The following is a 20951-nucleotide window of genomic DNA, read 5'->3' as shown; positions in this document are numbered from 1 at the left end:
GTATGAATCTTTAAACAGCCCTGATTATGTTTCCTTTATTTCATTTTATTTACATTATCTAACACCATGATTCATCGACTTCCATAAATCCAAAATGAAATTTTCGGATTAACTAACGACTTGAAAAGCTCTTTGTTTTTGTTTTTGAAGAAATTAGAATCAAAAATGGGTATATCAGAACAAGCAAATAAGTACACGTAGCCTCCAGCCATCATGACAGAGCTTCAATATCATTATTGTTGTGAAAGAAGAGGACGAATGATTATCTTTTTATTTGCTGACCAAACTGGACGAGCTATGCTAATATTATGTGACTATTTGTAAGTTCAGAATCTGTTAATCACGGATCTGAGTTGTGAGTTAACAAGAAGGAAAGAAAAAAAAAGAAAGAATGAACGAGGGAGGAAGAGGAGGAGGCAGAAGAAGAAGAAGAAGAAGAAGAAGAAGAAGAAGAAGAAGAAGAAGAAGAAGAAGAAGAAGAAGAAGAAGAAGAAGAAGAAGAAGAAGAAGAAGAAGAAGATGATGATGATGAAGAAGAAGAAGAAGAAGAAGAGAAGAAGAAGAAGAAGAAGAAGAAGAAGAAGAAGAAGAAGAAGAAAAAGGGAAGAAGAAGAAGAAGAAGAAGAAGAAGAAGAAGAAGAAGAAGAGGAGGAAGAAAAGAAGAAGAAGAAGAAGAAGAAGAAGAAGAAGAAGAAGAAGAAGAAGAAGAAGAAGAAGAAGAAGAGGCAGAGGAGAAGGAGGAGAAGTTTAAATGTCATTGTTTGTCATACTCCATCCGGTTATTGTTACGAATATTATGAAAGTTTACATAGAGAAAGAGATTGGGGTTGGAGTATGCATGAGGAGTAGGGGGTTTGAGGGAATATCTGAGCGGTGAAGGTTGGTGGGGGTTGGGGGGGGGGGGGGGGGGGGGAGAGAGTGGAGGGGACCCTGTGGATACCTGGCTGAATGTCTCACATGATCTTGTCTTTGTATGCCAAACCAAACATAGAAAGCTGACTTCGAATCATGTCGCCCTAGCACTTGAGACATTGACATGAACAGCCAGTAGTCTCCTTTTAAAGTCAATATTCTTAAAATGATTTTATGAAATTCAATGGAAATTGAATACCAACTCTTTTTGCTAAGCTTACATTTTCATCGTATTAAAAATTCCGGTTATATCTGTAAGTAGCATACAGCTTCAAGGTATACAAAGGGACCTTACTTTATTAGTTTTCAAAAGAACAATACTTCTGTTCCAAACAAGAAAAGTAACATTGTGGAATACGATTTCATAAGGAGGAAAAGCGAAAAAAATCACTTTCGCGATTGTTGATAGAATATTCTTTTGTGCTGGAAATACATTATACACTCCACAGGAATACGGCATTACGATTAATGGTTGTGGATATAATATTGTGCTGGCGACGGTAAGTAACCATTTTATATTTTTATATTACTGCTTTATTGACAAATTACAATAGAATTTTGTTATTAAATTAACACGTTACCTTCCGTACCCTGGAAAAACTCGTATTTAAAAATTTGGCCAGAAAACTCGTCCTTCAAATATCGATCGATTTAAATGACCCTCATCTTGGTAAAAACTCTCAAACCTGGGGCTGAGAATTCTTTTTTTTTTGTTTGCCAAGATGAAGGTAATTTAAATCGGTCGAGATTTGAAGGACGAGTTTTCTGGCCAAATTTGTAAATACGAGTTTTTCCAGGGTACGGTAGCTAAAAAGTATGAACCCGAAATGTTCCCTGTTTTGTTTTTTAATTTGCTGATATTCATTTTTGTTTTATACTTTTGCTGACAGAATGCCATTTTAACCGTTTTTAGTCTAAACATTTTGTTTTTTAATTTCGAAACAATTTCCATCGATAAATTATAATAAAAAGACCGACAATTCACATTCTTAGATATTGGAACACATTTCATTTTTTAGACTGTAGGACGTGCCTGTTTCTTTTGATTACTTCTAGAGACTCAAATCTAACTTTCTCCAATTCATCGATGGAATGTTTAAAATCCGGCTTGAAACAGGTAACTGACTTCCCTGGACCATTGTCTTTTGAATGTTGGGTGGCTCGAAAGTTATTCGGTTTGAACTGTCCATCCATTTGTGGGTTGCTTTTCACGTTCCGTTTCCAATTTATCGTAACGTATCGTATCAAATTGTTCAAGAGCTTAAAGGCTTTGAAAACATTTAAATATTCTGTGGAACTTTCATGCATAGATTGATACAATTTTTTCAAAGACATATAAACAGCGTTCATTTTTGATTTATCCGAACTGCCAAGTCTGATTACACGTAGGATTCAACTGTTCTCAATATTATCTGTCTTGAATCCACCCTATATTTTTCTTGCAAAATTCAAAAAAATTTAGATAAAGTACGATTATTTTTATTGATCTAGTTTCCAAATATGATTTGACTACAAATGTATGCTTTTTATCAATGTGATCTGAAAATTAGTAAATGATTGCTGCAGATTTTTTAGATTTGACAGTAATTCTGTGCTCGGTGATAATAATAATAATAATAATAATAATAATAATAATAATAATAATAATAATAATAATAATAATAATAATAATAATAATATAGATTTATAGTGCGCCAAACATCAAATAACAATTTAACATTGGCTGATTCCAATCCTTGTTTTTTTTTTTTTTAATGAATAGATAAGAATGTTGAAGAAAGTAGTTTAGAGTTAGATGTGATTAATATATAACGCCACACTTTTGTTTTCATTTGTTCTTCTCTTTTCTTTTTTTTCATTATATAATAGATGAAATTTCAAAAATTACAAATTCTATAGTCTCAAGTCTCAATTTAAAACAGCAATAATAACAACAACAATAAAAGTAATACTAATAATAATAATAATAATAATAATAATAATAATAATAATAATAATAATAATAATAATAATAATAATAATGATAATAATAATAATAATAATAATAATAATAATAATAATAATAATAATAATAATAATAATAATAATAATAATAATAGGCTAATAATAATGATAATAATAATAGTAATAAATAATAAAAAAATAAATAGTAATAGCAAATAATGAATTTATATAGCGCCTAAACATCCACGTTAATCGTGCTCTGCGGCGCTTTACATAATAAAAATAAAAATGTTTAAAAACAACAAAATTAAAAATCACGACACTACATGATACATAATACGCATGCATAACATAACATAACATAACATAACATAACATAACATATGGTATAGGGCAAAATAGGATAAGATCCCTTGAATGCCCTTAATATTAATAGTAATGCCATACATCTATTGATTAAAGATTACAATAATGATACACGTGGTAAAGATAGTATTTCAACTTAAATGTACTCATGTATATGTGGTGTACAAACATATATCTTTAACCGTGACATGCAGAGCACACACACACACACACACACACACACACACATACACACGCATATAGAAGATAATCATAATAATATAATAATGCATAATGTATACATACAAGATTGAAAGCCATGTCAACAGCAGTACAAACAAGTATTATTCGTCATATATAAATCTCCCATCATATAATTCCCTGTCTACTAACACCTTGAAATAATCCATAGATTTTGCATTCTTTGTTTCAAATTACAAACTGTTCCATTTCTGAACAATACGAATACCGAACCAGTTTTGTCTTATGTTTGTTTTGCATCTAGAGACAACAATCTCAAACTTGTCCCCTCAAGTAAAAGTAATATTAGAATATGAAAAAAAATAAATCAGAAAAGTCTATCCTATCCAGACCATGTACCAATCTATAAACCTGAATTAAAGCTCCACGAATTCTTCTATATTTCAAACTGGGTAAGTCAAGATATTCTAACCTTTCCTTATAAGATAAATACTGTATTGTATAAATTAGCTAATACTGTATTGTATAAATTAGCTCTCCTCTGTACACTTTCAATACTAATAGATTGTCTTTTATATAATGGGCTCCAGATGCAAATTCCGTATTCTAGAATTGGTCGAACAAGCGATTTATACAAATATAAAGATGTGGTTTTATCAAGACTTATAAAGGTTCTATATATTATTCCCATCATTCTGTTTGCAGGGCTTACACAATTATCAATATGTACATCAAAATTCAAATGTGAATCAAAAGTAACTCCCACATCCTTTTCATAAGGCACAACGGAAAGTAGATTTGACATAGAAGTATCGGTAAAATAATTATGACATGGATTAATTTTTCCTATATGTAATACTTTACATTTCGAAACATTAAAATCCAAATGCCATGTTGTAGACCATTTGAATAAAGAAAATATATCATTTTGTAGAATGTTATGATGTTCAGTTGTACTATAGATCTTTGTATCGTCTGCAAACAGTTTGCAGGCTGAATTTATGCCACGTGGTAAATCATTTATATGTAAAAGAAATAAAACTGGTCCCAATACGCTTCCTTGCGGTACACCGCTAATTACATTCTTAAAATCCGACCCCACACCATTGACAATGACCCTTTGTATTCGATTATTAAGAAAGTCTTAATCCAGTTCAAGATATTCCCTTTAAATCCATATGCTTTTAGATTAATGAATAATCTCTCATGAGGTACAGAATCAAAAGCCTTGCGGAAATCAAGATAAACAACATCAATGCATTGATCACGATCAATTAACTTGGTAAAATCCTCCATCACCTGTAAAAGTTGAGTAATGCATGATCTCTTTGATCTAAAACCATGCTGGTTATCATTTAGCATGGTATGACTTTCAAGAAAGTCCATTATTCTGTCTTTCAAGATAGACTCCATAACCTTACAGAGTATGCATGTTAAGCTGATGGGTCTATAGTTTGCAGCATCTAGTTTGCTGCCTTTTTATGAATGGCAGTAACATTGGCTAGTTTCCATTCAATGGGTAAGGTACCAGATTCAAGAGACTTATTATATATTGTTGATAGCGGCTGTGATATTTCAAAGGCCACTTCTTTCAGTAAACGGGGATGAAGGTAATCGGGTCCCATGCTTTTAGTCACGTCTAAATTCAACAATTTGGCAAGTATGTCTTCTTGTGTAATATAAAAATCGGGGACGTTTAATTGATTTGTAACATTGAAAGTTGGTATATTTGTAGTGTCTTCTTGAACAAACACATACAAAAACAAAATCTAAGCAACATCTATTCATGAAAAATAAGCCTCACGGAACAACTCAGTCTTCAGACATTTCCTGAAAGATGATAGATTTTCACAGGACTTTGTCCGAGGACTAAGTGCGTTCCATAGGCGTGGAGCTATGAATGAAAAGGCTTTTTCACCGAAAGTGGATTTTTAGGTGGTAACTTTTAGAAGTTGGGACTGCGATGATCTTAAATTTCGAGTGGGTTCATACTTTTTAATCAGTTCCTGCAAATATTCAGGTGCCAATCCATCCAGACATCTAAAAACATAGCACAATATCTTAAATACTATCCTATACTTCACAGGGGGCCAGTGCAATTCCTGGAGAACTGGTGTTATATGATCTCTTTTTTTTCGTTAATTTTATAAGTCTAGCCGCTTTATTTTGAAGTTTTTGTAGTTGATGAATTAATCTACTTTGACAACCAATGAGAAGGGTATTGCAATAATCTAATCTGCTAGTAATAAACGAATTAACAAGCATCTTTGTAATACCTTTATCAATATAATGTCTGATTCTTCCAATGTTTCTAATGTGATAGTTACAACATTGGCATATTCTAAAAACATTTTCTTCCATGGATAACCCTTGATCTAAATACACCCCAAGATTTCTCACACAAGGACTAGGTTTAATAGCATTTTCACCCACTAGTATCTCATTTGTAGATATTTTTGAGAGTTGATACCTATTTCCAAAAATTATCATTTCCGTCTTGTCATCATTAAATTTAAGTTTGTTTAGTTTCATCCAATCCTTTATGTTAGCAATGCAATTTTCCATAACAGATACTGATGGCAGCTCTGATTCATTATTGAGTTTTGTATACAGCTGAGTGTCATCAGCATAAAAATGAAAATCAATGGGAAAAGTGGATAACATATGAGAAAGGGGAGCAGTATACATTGTAAAAAGGAGGGGGCCGAGAATAGATCCCTGAGGCACTCCACACGTTAATATGGATGGAGTTGATACATGGTTTTCTATAATTACCGACTGAGTTCTTTCAAACAAATTTTCCTTTAACCAGTCCAAAGCTGTGCCACTGATATGAACTTGATCCCGTAGTCTAGTCAAAAGTAAATTTTGATCGATAGTGTCGAATGCCGCACTTAAATCTAGTAAAACAAGCATCGCAGCACTTTTATTATCTATATCATTTACAATATCATTAAAAACTTTAAGTAATGCCGTTTCCGTGCTATGTGAGGCTTTGTGTGCAGATTGAAATTTAACATTTAAGGCCTTCGTCTCTTGATGGTTAATAATACGAGCAGCAACGACTTTTTCGATTAATTTAGAAATAAAATTTAAATTTGACACAGGACGAAAATTATTTAACTCATTGCAGTCAAGATTTGCTTTTTTCTTCAGGAGTCTAACCAAGGCATGTTTCAGCATATTAGGGAAAATCGGGCAACGCAAGACTTTCATTTACGATAGATGCAATTGCTGGAGCAAGATAATTTGAACATGATTTTATGAGCCAAGTTGGTGTTTTATCTAGCGGGGCATGATTTATTAGGCATATCTGACAAAATATTTTTAACTTCCTCTATTGTTCAAACGACGTTAACATTTTATAACGGGTGTTCATAGATTTAGTTGGTCGTGTCGTGCAGGTAAGTGTTGTGTCCTCCTCTAGTGTCTCTTCCGTTGATGTTGATCTTCCAGGCGATGTCACGTGCCTTGTCATTGTTGTTGTGTTCATTGGTGAAGTCATGCTTGTTGTTTTAACTCGTGATGTCGGTGCTGGGATGTAGATTTGTGGGGCTGTCGTTGTCTAGTTCCTGTCGGATGTTGGAAATTTTCTCAATGAAAAAGGTGTTGAATTTGTCACAGAGTTCTTTTGGAGATGTATTTGTAGGTAATAATAATGATGATGATGATGATGATGATGATGATGATGATGATGATGATGATTTTGATGATGATGATGATGATGATGATGATAATGATGATGATGATAATAATAATAATAATAATAATAATAATAATAATAATAATAATAATAATAATAATAATAATAATAATAATAATAATAATAATAATAATAAAGGAAAGGTTTTAAACACACGATTTGATGTTCGGATGATAGACATTCAATAGCTTTATTAAGCGTTAGTCTGGTGTTCGGATGTTGTGCATTAAAATTGATTTATTAATCGTTGGTTGGATGTTCGGATTTTAGACATTTAAATAGTTTATTAAGCGTTAGTCCTTATCAGTCTATTTAGGTGGTTTAAACACACCTCTGTTTTGAAGTCTGGTCTGACCAGAGTTCATCAGGAATGCTATCTTATTTGTAATTGATGACTTATCAAGGTTTTCTTGGACCATAGTATGAGGTTACTTTCTTATGGAAGGGGGGAAAAAAGTTGCAATGTCAATAAATGTCACTGAATTAAAATTCAAAAAATTAATTGTTAGGCACCCTTTTTGTGTGGAACACTCTCTGACACTAGGTATTAAATTCAAACATGAGTTGAATAGAATACTTTGTGTTAAGTGTCTTACACAAAGAAATATCGCCGAGATCACTGACAATACTTAATTTCCCTTGACTTAATAATAACAATAAATACTGTATAGGCCGACCACTGACGCCTGATGCTTGCTCGACTACAAATGTATAAATAAGATGAATAAAGGAGCTCGAACACGGGTCATCCAGGTGTAAGTACAAAGCCTTATCCACTCGAACATCATTTCACCGGAAAGACGTTCTTGAGAAGTGATTGACCCCGAAATGAGCAAACAGAATGTACCAAAAGGAGACGACGAGCATAATTCAAATGTAATGTCTCTCCCTTATTCAGATCATCAATATTAATATTTACAATCAATTTCTATTCAAATTCAAGATTTCCGTCAAGATTATTTCCAAGATTCGATGAAGGAGAACATTTGCATGAATAAATAATGACCCGCCCCATCTTAAAATGTTAATAGTAGAAACATTTACATTTTTCACTGTAAAACCTGAGTTTGCATGACCTAGTTTCGTATGTACTCTCCTTTGTTTCATTCGAAAACGAGACATTCTTTTGCTCTCTCGCAACGTCAAACTTTTTTTTTTGTTTCTTGTGTTCATAGATGTGTAGAAGTGACAAATCAAACTTCTTTTTTATTTTTTTTTTTACTGAAAGGTTGCAGTTCACGGAAGGTGCGTCATCTCCTTGCTTTCAGGCTTGTTGAATGGGACGCTTTGGATAGAATATCTCGCTTGAATAGGATTTTAAATGAATGAGAGCTTTAGTATATACTTTAAAAATAACAAACTAAAAGAGAGAGAGAGAGAGAGAGAGAGAGAGAGAGAGAGAGAGAGAGAGAGAGAGAGAGTAGTGCAATCACTAGATCTATTTCAAAATTTTTAATTTTTGGATTGATTAATCGACCTTTGACCTTGATTAATCGAATCATTGTCATGCTTTAGTGTCGATTTATTGAAACGAGCTTTGACTGTAATGTGAGCACAGTACCTGCAAATTAACTATTTCAATTTCAAGATATTGTGATGAGATAACTGTCCGAGATCGATCGTAAGTACAAAAACAAATGTATCAGTTATCTCACATAAATTTGGCTTTCAACTAATAGATTCTGTGGACATCCAGGATAAAAACTTATTTTATATCATGAATCCAATTCTTTAATATCTAGAAGATTAATAAATACAGATCAATGCTCGTTCCATCAGCAATGAAAATGTTGAACATTTAATATCACTTATCTTTTGTCCCGATAGCTCAGTTGGTAGAGCACTCGCTTCACAAGCAAAGGGACCGAGATCAACCCCGGGTGCAGTCGAGATTTTTTATCTGACCCCCCCCCCCCCTGTCCATCCAGCTGTGATTAGGTAGCTGGGTCTCCTAGATCTGGCGGAAAGCCCTTTGCGTCAGAATAGCGTCCTATACAAAGGGAAGCAAGCAATGATTATTGTTTGTTTCACGCTATAGAAACCGGGATAAACTCCACCTCCATGGGTCTGGTGGCTCTGAAGGAGTACTTTCTAACAAAGAATTCATAACTGGTTGATTGTTTGACTGACGGATGGATTGATTGAACTTTAAGGATAATGATGAAAAAATTGAATGTCAAACCACGACAAATGTACACCATTTGAATCTGTCTATGTTGTTTGAGGGTGTTCATCTTCTAACAGCTAAGTATCACTTTAACATTTTTACTTGAAACTCATAATATATGTTATTTGTATGAGTCATCCCACTAAAAACCCGTTTTGAGACCATTGGTTACATAATATTATACTTCTGGTAAATTCGACATAATTCATAGTTCAATATCACAGACCTGCCTAACATTACGAAAAATTCGTTGAATTACGGATTGTTGGCTCCAAATTCAGAACTTTTATTCTCTTCTTGAGCATATCTAAGTCATGAAAACTAATTAAAAATGAAAGTTGATTCCAGGTTACATAATTTTAAGGATTTTAAAGTGTTATTTAATCATTGGGTGAGTAAATTGTTGAACCCACTCGAAATTTAAGATCATCTCAGTCCCAACTTCTAAAGGTTACCACCTCAAAATCCACTTTCGATAATAAAAAAAAAGCCTTTTCATCCATGGCTCCACGCCTATAGAACGCGTGACAAATAGAGAGAATCCTCGGAAAAAGTCCTGTGAAAATTCATCATCTTTCAGGAAATGTCTGAAGACTGAGTTGTTCCGTGAGGCTTATTTTTTATGAAATAGATGTTACTTAGATTTTGTTTTTGTATTCATGCTTATTATGTAGTGTCGTGATTTTTTAAAAAGACATTTTTATTATGTAAAAGGCCGCAGAGCACGATTAACGTGGATGTTTAGGCGCTTTATAAATTCGTTATTTACTATTATTAAAGTTAACTATAACGACACAATTTTATCTTTAAAAATTACGAATTTTTAAATGTTCAAGTAGGCATGTCTGGCATCATGAGAATGATGGACTTAGTAGCTACATATCGAGAAGAACTGCACTTCAGCAGTCTAGTGCAGATCCTGCCGTTGTGCATATTGATATAAACTTGTGAAGCAGTGGACAACGCTTGTCTCAACGGAGAGCTATAATTAGGGATCGACACTCGACACCAATGTGGCATGTCAATATCCGGAGTTGATTCAAGAATTTCGTCGTTCCTTTTCTTTTGATGTGATGAATGGTGCATGTGGGTGGATCATGTGCCTTTTTTTCGAGCATTATCATCTGTCTGTTTATAAATACCCACGCTTTGAACTTTGAACCTCTATTTTAGAATTATCTGTATCAGAATCTGAATTTAGGTTAAATAAATAGTCTTCGAATGAAACACAAACACACACACTCACATATATACACACACAAAACAAACACTCTCATTCATGAATAGACCCAGCACACACACACACACACACACACACACACTTACACAAATATACAAACACACACCTAGACGATTATGCAAACAGACCCTAGACATCGGACATCGTGTGTGGATTGATGGCTAGACATTTGATACTGATATCAATTTGTTTGCACATTATACTCATTACCTTTTAAGTCATGTAGAAAAGTCCTGATATCCATTTCAGTGCATTGAGATTGTAATGAAGGATAAGCACGAAAACCAATGAAACTCAGTATTGTGTATGTGTGTGTGTTTGGAAAGGGGGGGGGGGGGCTGAAGTCGGTCTGAGTCAACGTGCATTTATTCGTAGGTCTTATAACACAAATTGTTAAGGGCTCATTGTTGTAATAGTGATACTCTCAAACCTACGCATAAGTAGAAGATTTTTTGAAGATTTTTTCCTCTTCACATCGGTGTTCATAGTTCTTGTTGGAAGGTTTTGGGTTATCTTAATTAGGTGTAAGTTTTACTATTTCAGATTTGTTTTTGTTTATTCTTTTTTTTGTGTGCCTCTTTTGCCCCCCCCCCCCCCCTCCCCCCCCCCCCCCCTTTTTTTTTTTTTTGTTCTTAACTTAAATACCTACCATAGCAATCTTGACTTAAAGAGAAAATTATGATCTTCCACAGTGCATGCAAAATTACGCTCGTGGAATATATCATATAGGTTTATTTTTCCGAGTCTGAGAATTCAAACTTCTCGTATCATAATATGTTATAATGGATAATACATTCCATTACAGCAAAGTATATATAGCCCAAAATTGCATTCAGCTATCAGTCATGCACATGTCGTCTTCACTGCATACTATGGTCCAGTACCCATTCAATCAATTAGCTACCCCATTCTCCCCTTTCCTAGACTGTTTGATTAAAGATAACTGTTATATTAATTTTGATTAAAAGTTTTGTGTACTAAACTCTTGAACCGAGAAAAAGAAAACAGGCGCACATAATTACCATGTGGCAAAGGTAAATAGTCATCAGCGTCAAAATCATCTAATTATCATCGTCATCAGCGTCAGCATCATCATCATCATCATCATCATCATCTTCATTATCATCATCCTCATTATCATCATCACACCCATTGCAGCTCTGCTAAATTTTGGATCAAAATCTTCTCAATTAGCTTTCAACCATTACTTAATATATATGTATATTTATTTATTCTTTTTTGTTGTCTACAGCATTATCCCCCCCCCCCCGGCCTGTTTGTTTTTTGACAGCTTCATCCAACGAAAGGTGGCATGTTATCTGATGACGATTCAAGACAAATACCAGAAGTTCACAAAAATAGAGGAATTGCTTCAAATTCGAAGATAAGAGTGAGAAATCAGTTCCCATCAATCAAATGACCGTTTGGAAAGAGTGCCCTCCATTGCATCCCATTCTTTAAGATGGTGCAAAAACTGACATCACGATGTTATTGTTATGACAGAATCATCATTCTTTGCTATTAAGAATTTAGAATTTAAAAACGGGCTTTTAACAAGGTTGATATTAGGTGTTTATGAGCTATTGATAAATCTAAATACTAGGGGTTTTGAGATGAAGTTCTGCATTTTTGGAATATGGATTGTCTTGATATCCATCGTTAAGGTATGTTGGACTCTTTCTTCCCCCCCCCCCCTCCCCCTTCTCTTTCCCTCCTTTTCTCTCTCTCTCTCGTTCTCTCTCTCTCTCTCTCTCTCTCTCTCTCTCTCTCTCTCTCTCTCTCTCTCTCTCTCTCTCTCTTCCTCTGTTTATAATAATGACGATGATGATGGTGATGATGCCCTATTTTCGTTACCGATTTGTAATTTCAATTAATCGAGGGATTTATAATTTTCAATGGTTCATACAAAGATAATTTGTTCACCATCTCCTCTTTCTATAAACCAATGTTTGACAGACACACATATGATACCGTTAACTGACAAAGCACATTAAAAAAAATATATATATATTTGACCAGGAAACTCTTACTTCTTACTTCACGATATTACATCGATCGCTGAAATTGCCATACATTGTCAAAAATTCTTAAATTCATGACTTCTTTGAGTCTTCATTGAAGTCTCAGGTTCAAGAATTTTTGTCATACAGAGGTGATTTTAAGCAATCGTTATAATATGAAGTAAAATGTCTTGCCAAAGTACAAAATGCGTTTTGTCAATGACCGTAAGCATAATATATCATAACAGGTCGTAGGTCGTAATCAAAGCATTTTAATCTTAAGGGAAATGAAATTAATATCTCTATAAAATCTTTTTAAAGTTTATTTGAAGTTTTAGTTTCGGTATTTGTAATTGTAAAGTACGTACAGGGTGAAGATAAAATTATGAATTGTCATGCGCATTTTAGTCTGTCACGATTTCTACCGGAAATAATAGACCGTGTAATAATATGATATGCAAGCTTTTCATTTCCTCTTCAAAACCTAGAGTAGTGCAACATCGTCATTTTACATTGCAAAGTAAATTTTAGCCGTTTATCACTAAATAGATTATATCGATAATTGATTTTATCCGACGTGCACTTATTTGCATATAATATTTACACGTTGATTTTATCAGTTCTCTTTGTTCACACTAGACTAGAGGTAATAGAAGGCAAATGTCATTTATAATCCTTTAATACACGGTAATATTAAATTAAAGTTAGATTTGATATAATATAATTTAATATTCCTGAGCATCAACTGCCCTCTTAATCCGATTAAAGTTGTTATAGTTTTCACTTTAATCCGTCAAAATGTTATTGTTAACAATGTGATTTATTCTGCTCTGAAGTCGATATCATTATTCATAGATTATGACATAGATTTTGTCAAATGCCGTAATACGATTTTTGTAATAAAAAATGACAAGTCATAAATCTCCCAATCTTAAATCGGCCCAAAATATATCAAGCGACAGGTATGTTCCACAGATGAATAGCAAAATAAAAACATGTGGGATGACTAAAAAGTTGAATATAAATCTTTCAATTTTTGTTCATAGTGCACATTCTTGCAGGTCTGATAACTGAACGCAATAATGGGCTTGAGTTAACATTGTTGTAATAGACAATATTTTGCGTTTGTTTGAGAGTATTTCCATTACAACAATGAACCCATAACAATGTGGGTAATCAGACCTGCCAATAAAATCAAGTCGAGGACTTCTCGTCACCATTTACATTAAAAACAAAATGGTGGCGCCGTTAATACGGAAAGAAAATGGAATTCAAATATTGACACTAGGTTTGATGTCTTAAAGTCTATTTGTTAATTGAAATATGAGCCAGAGTCCAATCACAATCCTTATTTTCTTTCTAATCTACGTGTCATATTTTGTTAAAATTAGAAATTAATCTGGCATTATCCTTTTAGCAAATATCTAGCATACAAATATAATAACACAAGTAGGGGTTTAAAGATGTAGAAATTACCTGCATCACGTTTTAAAACGTCATCGGATTCGGGCGTGTCATGTTTTATTCTGCCGTACTCTGAAAAAAAACGCGTTTTTAATCTTTTGGACAGAATACTCGTTCTTCAAATATCGATCGTTTAAAATTACCTTCATCTTAGCAAAATCTCCCAAGACCGAGACTTCATTATTATTGTTATTACCCTATTATTATTATTATTATTATTATTATTATTATTATTATTATTATTATTATTATTATTATTATTATTATTATTATTATTATTATTATTATTATTATTATTATTGATAATGGCTTCGCCATTGAGAATGAGAGTTGGACGTAACATAGTGTGGAGTTCGGGATGGCCGAAGCCTTTTCGGGCACCGGGTTGGATCTCTATTCCATCACATATCTGGGTCGTTCATGGCACCCTCGTATCGACTCAACATCCGGGATGGTCCAGTGACGGTCAACAGGAATTGGATTCAATAGTCTTATGTCACGTTTCCCGGCAACGGCGAGCAGCGTGGTTCTAAACAAAGAAAATTGGTACTTTTTATTCTTCATGCTGGCTAGAACTTTTCATATGTCATGTGATCAGAATGTATAAAAGTCAAAACATGATCATGTTATATTTTTTCTCATCTGGATACCGTTCGTCGGAGAAATATTTCATAAGGGCGTCTGCCATTGTTCCGATAGTTTAGAGCCAGTTTCTAAGTTACTATGCATCATTACGAGGGAAGTGACGTCATGACTGTTGAAGCCAATTACTCCTTTGGCCCATGATAAGCCTCAAGCATCCACACCAACGTCAATCCATTAGGCATGGGCCTGATAGCGATTCCCAAGACCAAGGCCAAATTAAGGACTGGTCCTTTTGCCCAAGCAGATATTCTAAACATCGATGTGAATAAACGGGTGAAAGAATTACCCATTATTTATAAAAGGTTTACAAGTTACTTGTATATCAATCTGTAAAAATAGTTTTATAATTATTAGATTTGCTCGTTGGTAAAAATTTAACATAGGCTGTAAGGAATAATTTTAACACACAAACCCATTTTTTAAAAAGATAGACTATGGAGAGCCCCTTATATTTGCGGAGATATAAAGGCTATTACAATCAGGCACTAATCTAATTTAATTATCATACAACTGTATTGTGGAAATTATCAAATATCGAAACGATTCTTTTGAGCCATCAAAAATAAAATCGGCCCGGTAATATCGTCTGTAGGTGCGCACAAATCAGTATGGCAACAGAGTGGACAAATGGTGATTCCCAAGGTCATGGTCAAATTAAGGACCGATCATTCAATATACTGCCCTCTTCCCTCTTTCACAATAACCGTCATGTCCTCATTTAGTTGCTGTTTTTCAGAATTGCCTTTTAATGTGTTTGTGTATGAGTTGATGTGTACATGTGTGTGTGTGTGTGTGTGTGTGTGTGTGTGTGTGTTTTCATCTTAGATACCATTATTTCAATTTTCTTTATGTTCATCTATTTCACCATGACTGCAGTGTCAAACCAATCAAAACAGTGGATGTTACGACTTACTGACGAGGGTTACAGTGGAAGTGTCCCTTTATATTCGATCTATTATTTGTGACGACAACTTATCTGCTACCCTTGTCATTGACTCACTTCAAGGATTTTGGTACCTACATCATCATCATCATCATCATCATCATCATCATCATCATCATCATCATCATCATCATCATCTTCATCAATATCATCATCATCAATATCATCATCATCAATATCATCATCATTATCATCATCGACCTTTTTGTCGACTTACAATAAATTTTTGTGGTCATCTATTTGATTTGATTTTTTTTTAACGAAAAAACAAAACAAACAACAACAAAAAAAAAACAAAAAAAAAACCCATATGATTTCATGATGGAAGTATTCTTATATATATATTTTTAAAGTATACGTCAAGGATTACTATACTGGAAGTATAGTTGTCCTTGGTATACGTATTCGTTTTCTAAATCAGTTGAAGAACGCAATTGCACCTGGATTTTATTTTCAATGAGGCACGATTAACACACAATGATGTTATATTTACGATTTATGCATTTAGATTAATGATGTACTTATTTTTGCCTTTCATTTTTTCCCATTTCAGGTTTGGCAATATAGATGGTTTATGCACTAATTCTCTCGAAAATATTGGACATATTGATATGGTAAGTATCTTTTATTTCCATACGTTTATACCAATATAGACATTTATATTAAAGAGATATTCATGATTCATGATAAAGATGATGACGATTTTGATGATGATAATAACGATGATGATGATGATGATGATGATGATGATGATGATGATGATGATGATGATGATGGTGGGGTGGTATGATATGTATGATGTGTGTGATAATGATGGTAGCGATGATGTGATGATATGATTGATGATGTATGATGACGATGATGATGATGATGATGATGATGATAATGATGATGATGATGATGATGATGATGATGATGATGATGATGATGATGATGATGATGATGATTATGATGATAATGATAAGTTAAATAGGTCATATGTAACCAATTCAGTTCTTATATTCAAATTCTGATTTACAAGAAAAAGGAAATTAATTATTTTTTTTGAGATGGTAAAAACAATTCTTTTTTTAAAAAATACAAAAATTTAAACAAAACAAAAACAAAACGGAAATTAAAACAAAAATGAACCGAAAAAAAAACAAAACAAAACTATCAGGCAACAACTAACAAACAACAAACATGCCAAAAAAATCTATAAATATATGCATATAGCTCCTCTACTCCCCCCCCCCCCCCCCTCAACCCGCACCCTCAGGATTACCTAGTAAGACACCCATCCTTGGCTCTTAATCTCTTGAAAAACGGTCAATCGTTAGACAACGCTGTGACTCGGGTTAGCATTGATGAACCTAATTCAGGAACTCATTACATTACCGTCTTTGGCCAAGACAGAACCAGGTAACTATTTTATGATCTGCTATTGATTTTATTGTACCTGCCTCACTTCCTTGAATTTAATGGTTGAAACTTACGTCCACATATTATTTGCAGGTCTGATAACCGAGCGCAATGATTATGGGCTTGAGTTAACACTGTTGTGATGGATACGATTGTGTATTGGTTTGAGAGTATCTCCATTACAACAATGAGCCCATAACAATTAGGGTTATCAGACCTCCAAATACGTTCACATTGGTTGATCTGAATTATTAATAATACTTATATTTTGAGAGGTCACCCTTAATGGTTAGGATTTCATTTCGTATTTATTGCTAGAAATGGATACGAAGAACCACTTGATACCCACATTATTTGCTTAATTAAGTTCTTAAGAATTCCATGGAGCATAGGCCATCATCAACTAGTCACCAAAAGACTTGTTACTTGACCACCGTCTGGAGCTCAAATTAGTTTCATACTTTTCATGCTACATGGTTGCTAGTTGCTTGTCTGTAGTTATGTCTTTGCCGTCTGCAACTTCTCTCTTCTTGTGGTTTCCCAGCCAGAGCCTGTATGTTCACATTGATTGGTAGCTTTCATAAGGTATATCAAGCCCACCTTCACTTTCGTCCTTGAATTATATACAGATTGAACGAAATTGGATTCAGTAGTCTGATGTCACGCCGCCCGGCAACGGCGGCCATCTTGGTTCTAAACAAAGAAAATCATTACTTTTTAATTCTTCATGCTGGCTAGAACTTTTCATATGTCTTGTGATCAGAATGTGTAAAAGTCAAAACATGATCAGCTTTATAATGTTTTTTCCCTCTGGATACGCTTTTATGCTCGTCGGAGAAATATTTGATTCGGGCGTTCGTCATTGTTCCGATAGTTTAGAGACAGTGTTACTAAGTTACCATGCGTCATTAGGAAGGAAGTGACGTTATGACTGATAAAGAGTATTGTAGTTCTCACTAAATTGTATTAATCAGACTATAAACGTTCAATGCTACAGATAGCACGGTCTGGAATGTTGCGAGTTTTCTTTTTTATAAACTCACAGCATCAATACAAGACAATATTTTACTGATTTGTATCTTTTCTCATCTCCTCATTCTTGACTATCTCCAACTATCTAATTTTACAGACCTCTATCTATATGTCACAGGAACTGTGAAAGATTTGTATTTTCTTCTCAGCATTTCTGAATTAATGAGAAAAAAATAACAACTAAATAAAAAGGAAGAAATAAAAAACAATAACAGGATATTGGTAGCTCGGTAGATCGGTAGATCACATTTACGATCTGGATTCCCTTTGATGAAAAATTATTATTATTATTATTATTATTATTATTATTATTATTATTATTATTATTATTATTATTATTATTATTATTATTATTATTATTATTATTATTGCTATTATTATTATTATTATTATTATTATTATTATTATTATTATTATTATTATTGTTATTATTATTATTATTACTATTATTATTATTATTATTATTATTATTATTATTATTACTATTATTGTTATTTATTATTATTATTATTATTATTATTATTATTATTACTGTTATTATTATTATTATCATTATTGATGATCATTATTATTATTATTGTTATTATTATTATTATTATTATTATTATTATTATTATTATTATTATTATTATTATTATTATTATTATTATTACTGTTATTATTATTATTGATGATCATTATTATTATTATTGTTATTATTATTATTGTTATTATTATTATTACTGTTATTATTATTATTATTATTGATGTCATTATTATTATTGTTGTTGTTTATTATTATTATTTATTATTATTATTATTATTATTATATTATTATTATTATTATTATATTATTATTATCATTATTGTTGTTGTTGTTATTATGATGATTATTATGATTATTATTATGATGATGATGATGATGATTATTATTATTATTATTATTATTATTATTACATCATCAGCAGCAACATCATCATCATCATCATCATCATCATCATCATCATCATCATCATCATCATCATCATCATCATCTACATTAATACTACTAATATTACTTTTATCATTTTAACCTTGAATCGGACCGCTTTTGCACAAGGCAATTAGCTGACTTTGTTCCATTATTTTCAGGTTTGTGCTGACGATTAAAAGAAAGTGTTACTATATCGCGGGCCCAAATGTTGTATCCACATCTACAACGAGTTTAACAACAAGTGCCGCTGAAATCACGCCGCCATTATCTTCTCACCCTACGACACCCTCAACTCTAGAGTCTGACACCAGTGCTAACGTCCAACCAACAACGTCTGAGATAAATAATTCGGATGAGTGTTCAATCTTCACAACAAATGGATATGTTGTTTTTAAATGCAATAAAACAAAACCGAATGTGCGGGAAACTATCACGACCACTCAAAGTTTAATGACATCAACACAGGGTAGTTTAGAGATTGCAAAAATTGAATGGATGGAATCAAAGAGAATCGAGTTTGAGAGAAAAAGGGAAAGTTTAATGAGATTTTCATCTGCAGATGAGGACAACAGTGAGAGTGACACTATTGACTTTACAAAATGGATAAATTTTTCAGAGGTAGTAAAACCGTCAGATATGTTTGGTGCAAGTTTAGTCGATAACAAAAACGATTATCATCTTACTCTGTGGAATAGCAATGATTACTCAGATAGTTTATCTTTATTTCCTACTGAAACTCTTCGAAACACGGATTATACTGTTCCTATCATAGGGGATTCTATGGTGACATTTGCCACCATTATTCCATCTGTACTAATGAGGAAAAATGGTCATACGTTATCTCCAGCAGTAACAAATATTGTGCCTAATTACCAAAGCAGTTTATTATCGAATGTAATTGGAGATAAAATCACAAATGTTATCCAGAACATTAACATGTTTGCTTCCGATCCTAAATTCAGTGCTTCTTTCATGTCGCCTGATAGACCGGATACTTACTCATCGATATCTGAAAAAATACAATCGTCGATATTTTACTCAGACGTTTTCCCATCAAATCCCGCGAATCCTAACATTAATATGTTATCGACTTCCCGTCCCACTCTCTCTTCATTGGAAGAGATAAAACACAGTGCCATTCTCTTTTCAAAATCACCCCTTTTAATCTCAGAGGATTTTGACCGTGCTACAAAAGGACAAGTTAATCCCACTACACGCTCCAAATCACTATCTACGACAAAAGCCTTCGCCGAATTCGAATCTATGACAATCTTGCATCCTTCTGAAGGCATAGTATTTACATCTTTAAATATGGAATCATCTTTATCGTTGTATTACAGTACATCCATAACCGACTCAAACGCTGAAACGCCCATTCATCCATCATCAACATCATCATTAGATTCGTCGGATTATTTCAGTACTTTAGACTCGTCATCTACTCTTCCGCTTTCCTCTAAAATCAACGAAATCAGCTCATCATTTGACACAGATAAACTAATGTCTACAGATACAAAGATATCCCCTCATCCAGCGTCCACCAAATTTGGTCATTCCACAGTGTATGAAATCAAAGATCTCGAAATGGACAATTCAACAGTTCCTCAAAAACAGCCAGATGGTGATTTGGACGAGGAGACCTTCTGGCCAGTTGTTGCAGCATTGGTGGTTGGGATTCCTTCTGTGGTCGTATTTGGGATTGCTATAGTCGTCATTCATCGCCGCAGGTTGGCCAAACCATCACAAACTACTACCACCATATCTAGTCTTAACTCGGAACTATAAGTTGTGTATTCAATCAAAAGAAAAATTGGTATGAAACTTATCACAAGCACATAAATAGTATCGCGTAATGATATCAGGTTTACAATAATAATTTTTGATATTAGATTATCAAGCGTTAAATTTCAGTAAAATATGATTTTTTTTTTAAAGTGTGATTTAAATTTATTTTTTAAAATTTCTTTTATTCGGAGATAAGGAAATCTGAAATGATTTTTTG

At 33.1% G+C, this 20951-nt stretch overlaps 1 protein-coding gene across 3 annotated transcripts in view; it reads left to right on the top strand.

The window, feature by feature from the left end:
- The first annotated feature begins 957 nt into the window (after positions 1 to 957).
- The window catches only part of LOC144965306 (uncharacterized), a 28919-nt gene continuing 8925 nt past the window's right edge, over positions 958 to 20951 (top strand). Inside the window, exons 1-6 of one of the 3 annotated variants that reach the window (XM_078900526.1) lie at positions 958 to 1412; positions 11765 to 12176; positions 15498 to 15634; positions 16118 to 16178; positions 16823 to 16965; positions 19108 to 20676. In XM_078900526.1, the coding sequence (XP_078756652.1) occupies positions 12009 to 12176; positions 15498 to 15634; positions 16118 to 16178; positions 16823 to 16965; positions 19108 to 20676 (2078 nt within the window). In that variant the 5' untranslated portion in view covers positions 958 to 1412; positions 11765 to 12008. Of the gene's footprint in view, positions 1413 to 11764; positions 12177 to 15497; positions 15635 to 16117; positions 16179 to 16822; positions 16966 to 19107; positions 20763 to 20951 lie in introns of all 3 variants that reach the window. The other 2 variants (XM_078900528.1, XM_078900527.1) reach the window with 2 other exon arrangements.

This window comes from Berghia stephanieae, chromosome 2 (genome assembly GCF_034508935.2).
Source record: "Berghia stephanieae isolate SIO BIC M18660-M18661 chromosome 2, UCSD_Bste_1.3, whole genome shotgun sequence".
Taxonomy (NCBI): Eukaryota; Metazoa; Mollusca; class Gastropoda; order Nudibranchia; family Aeolidiidae; genus Berghia; species Berghia stephanieae.
Note: the sequence above shows the minus strand (reverse complement) of the source record. Positions and strands in the feature narration are given on the sequence as shown.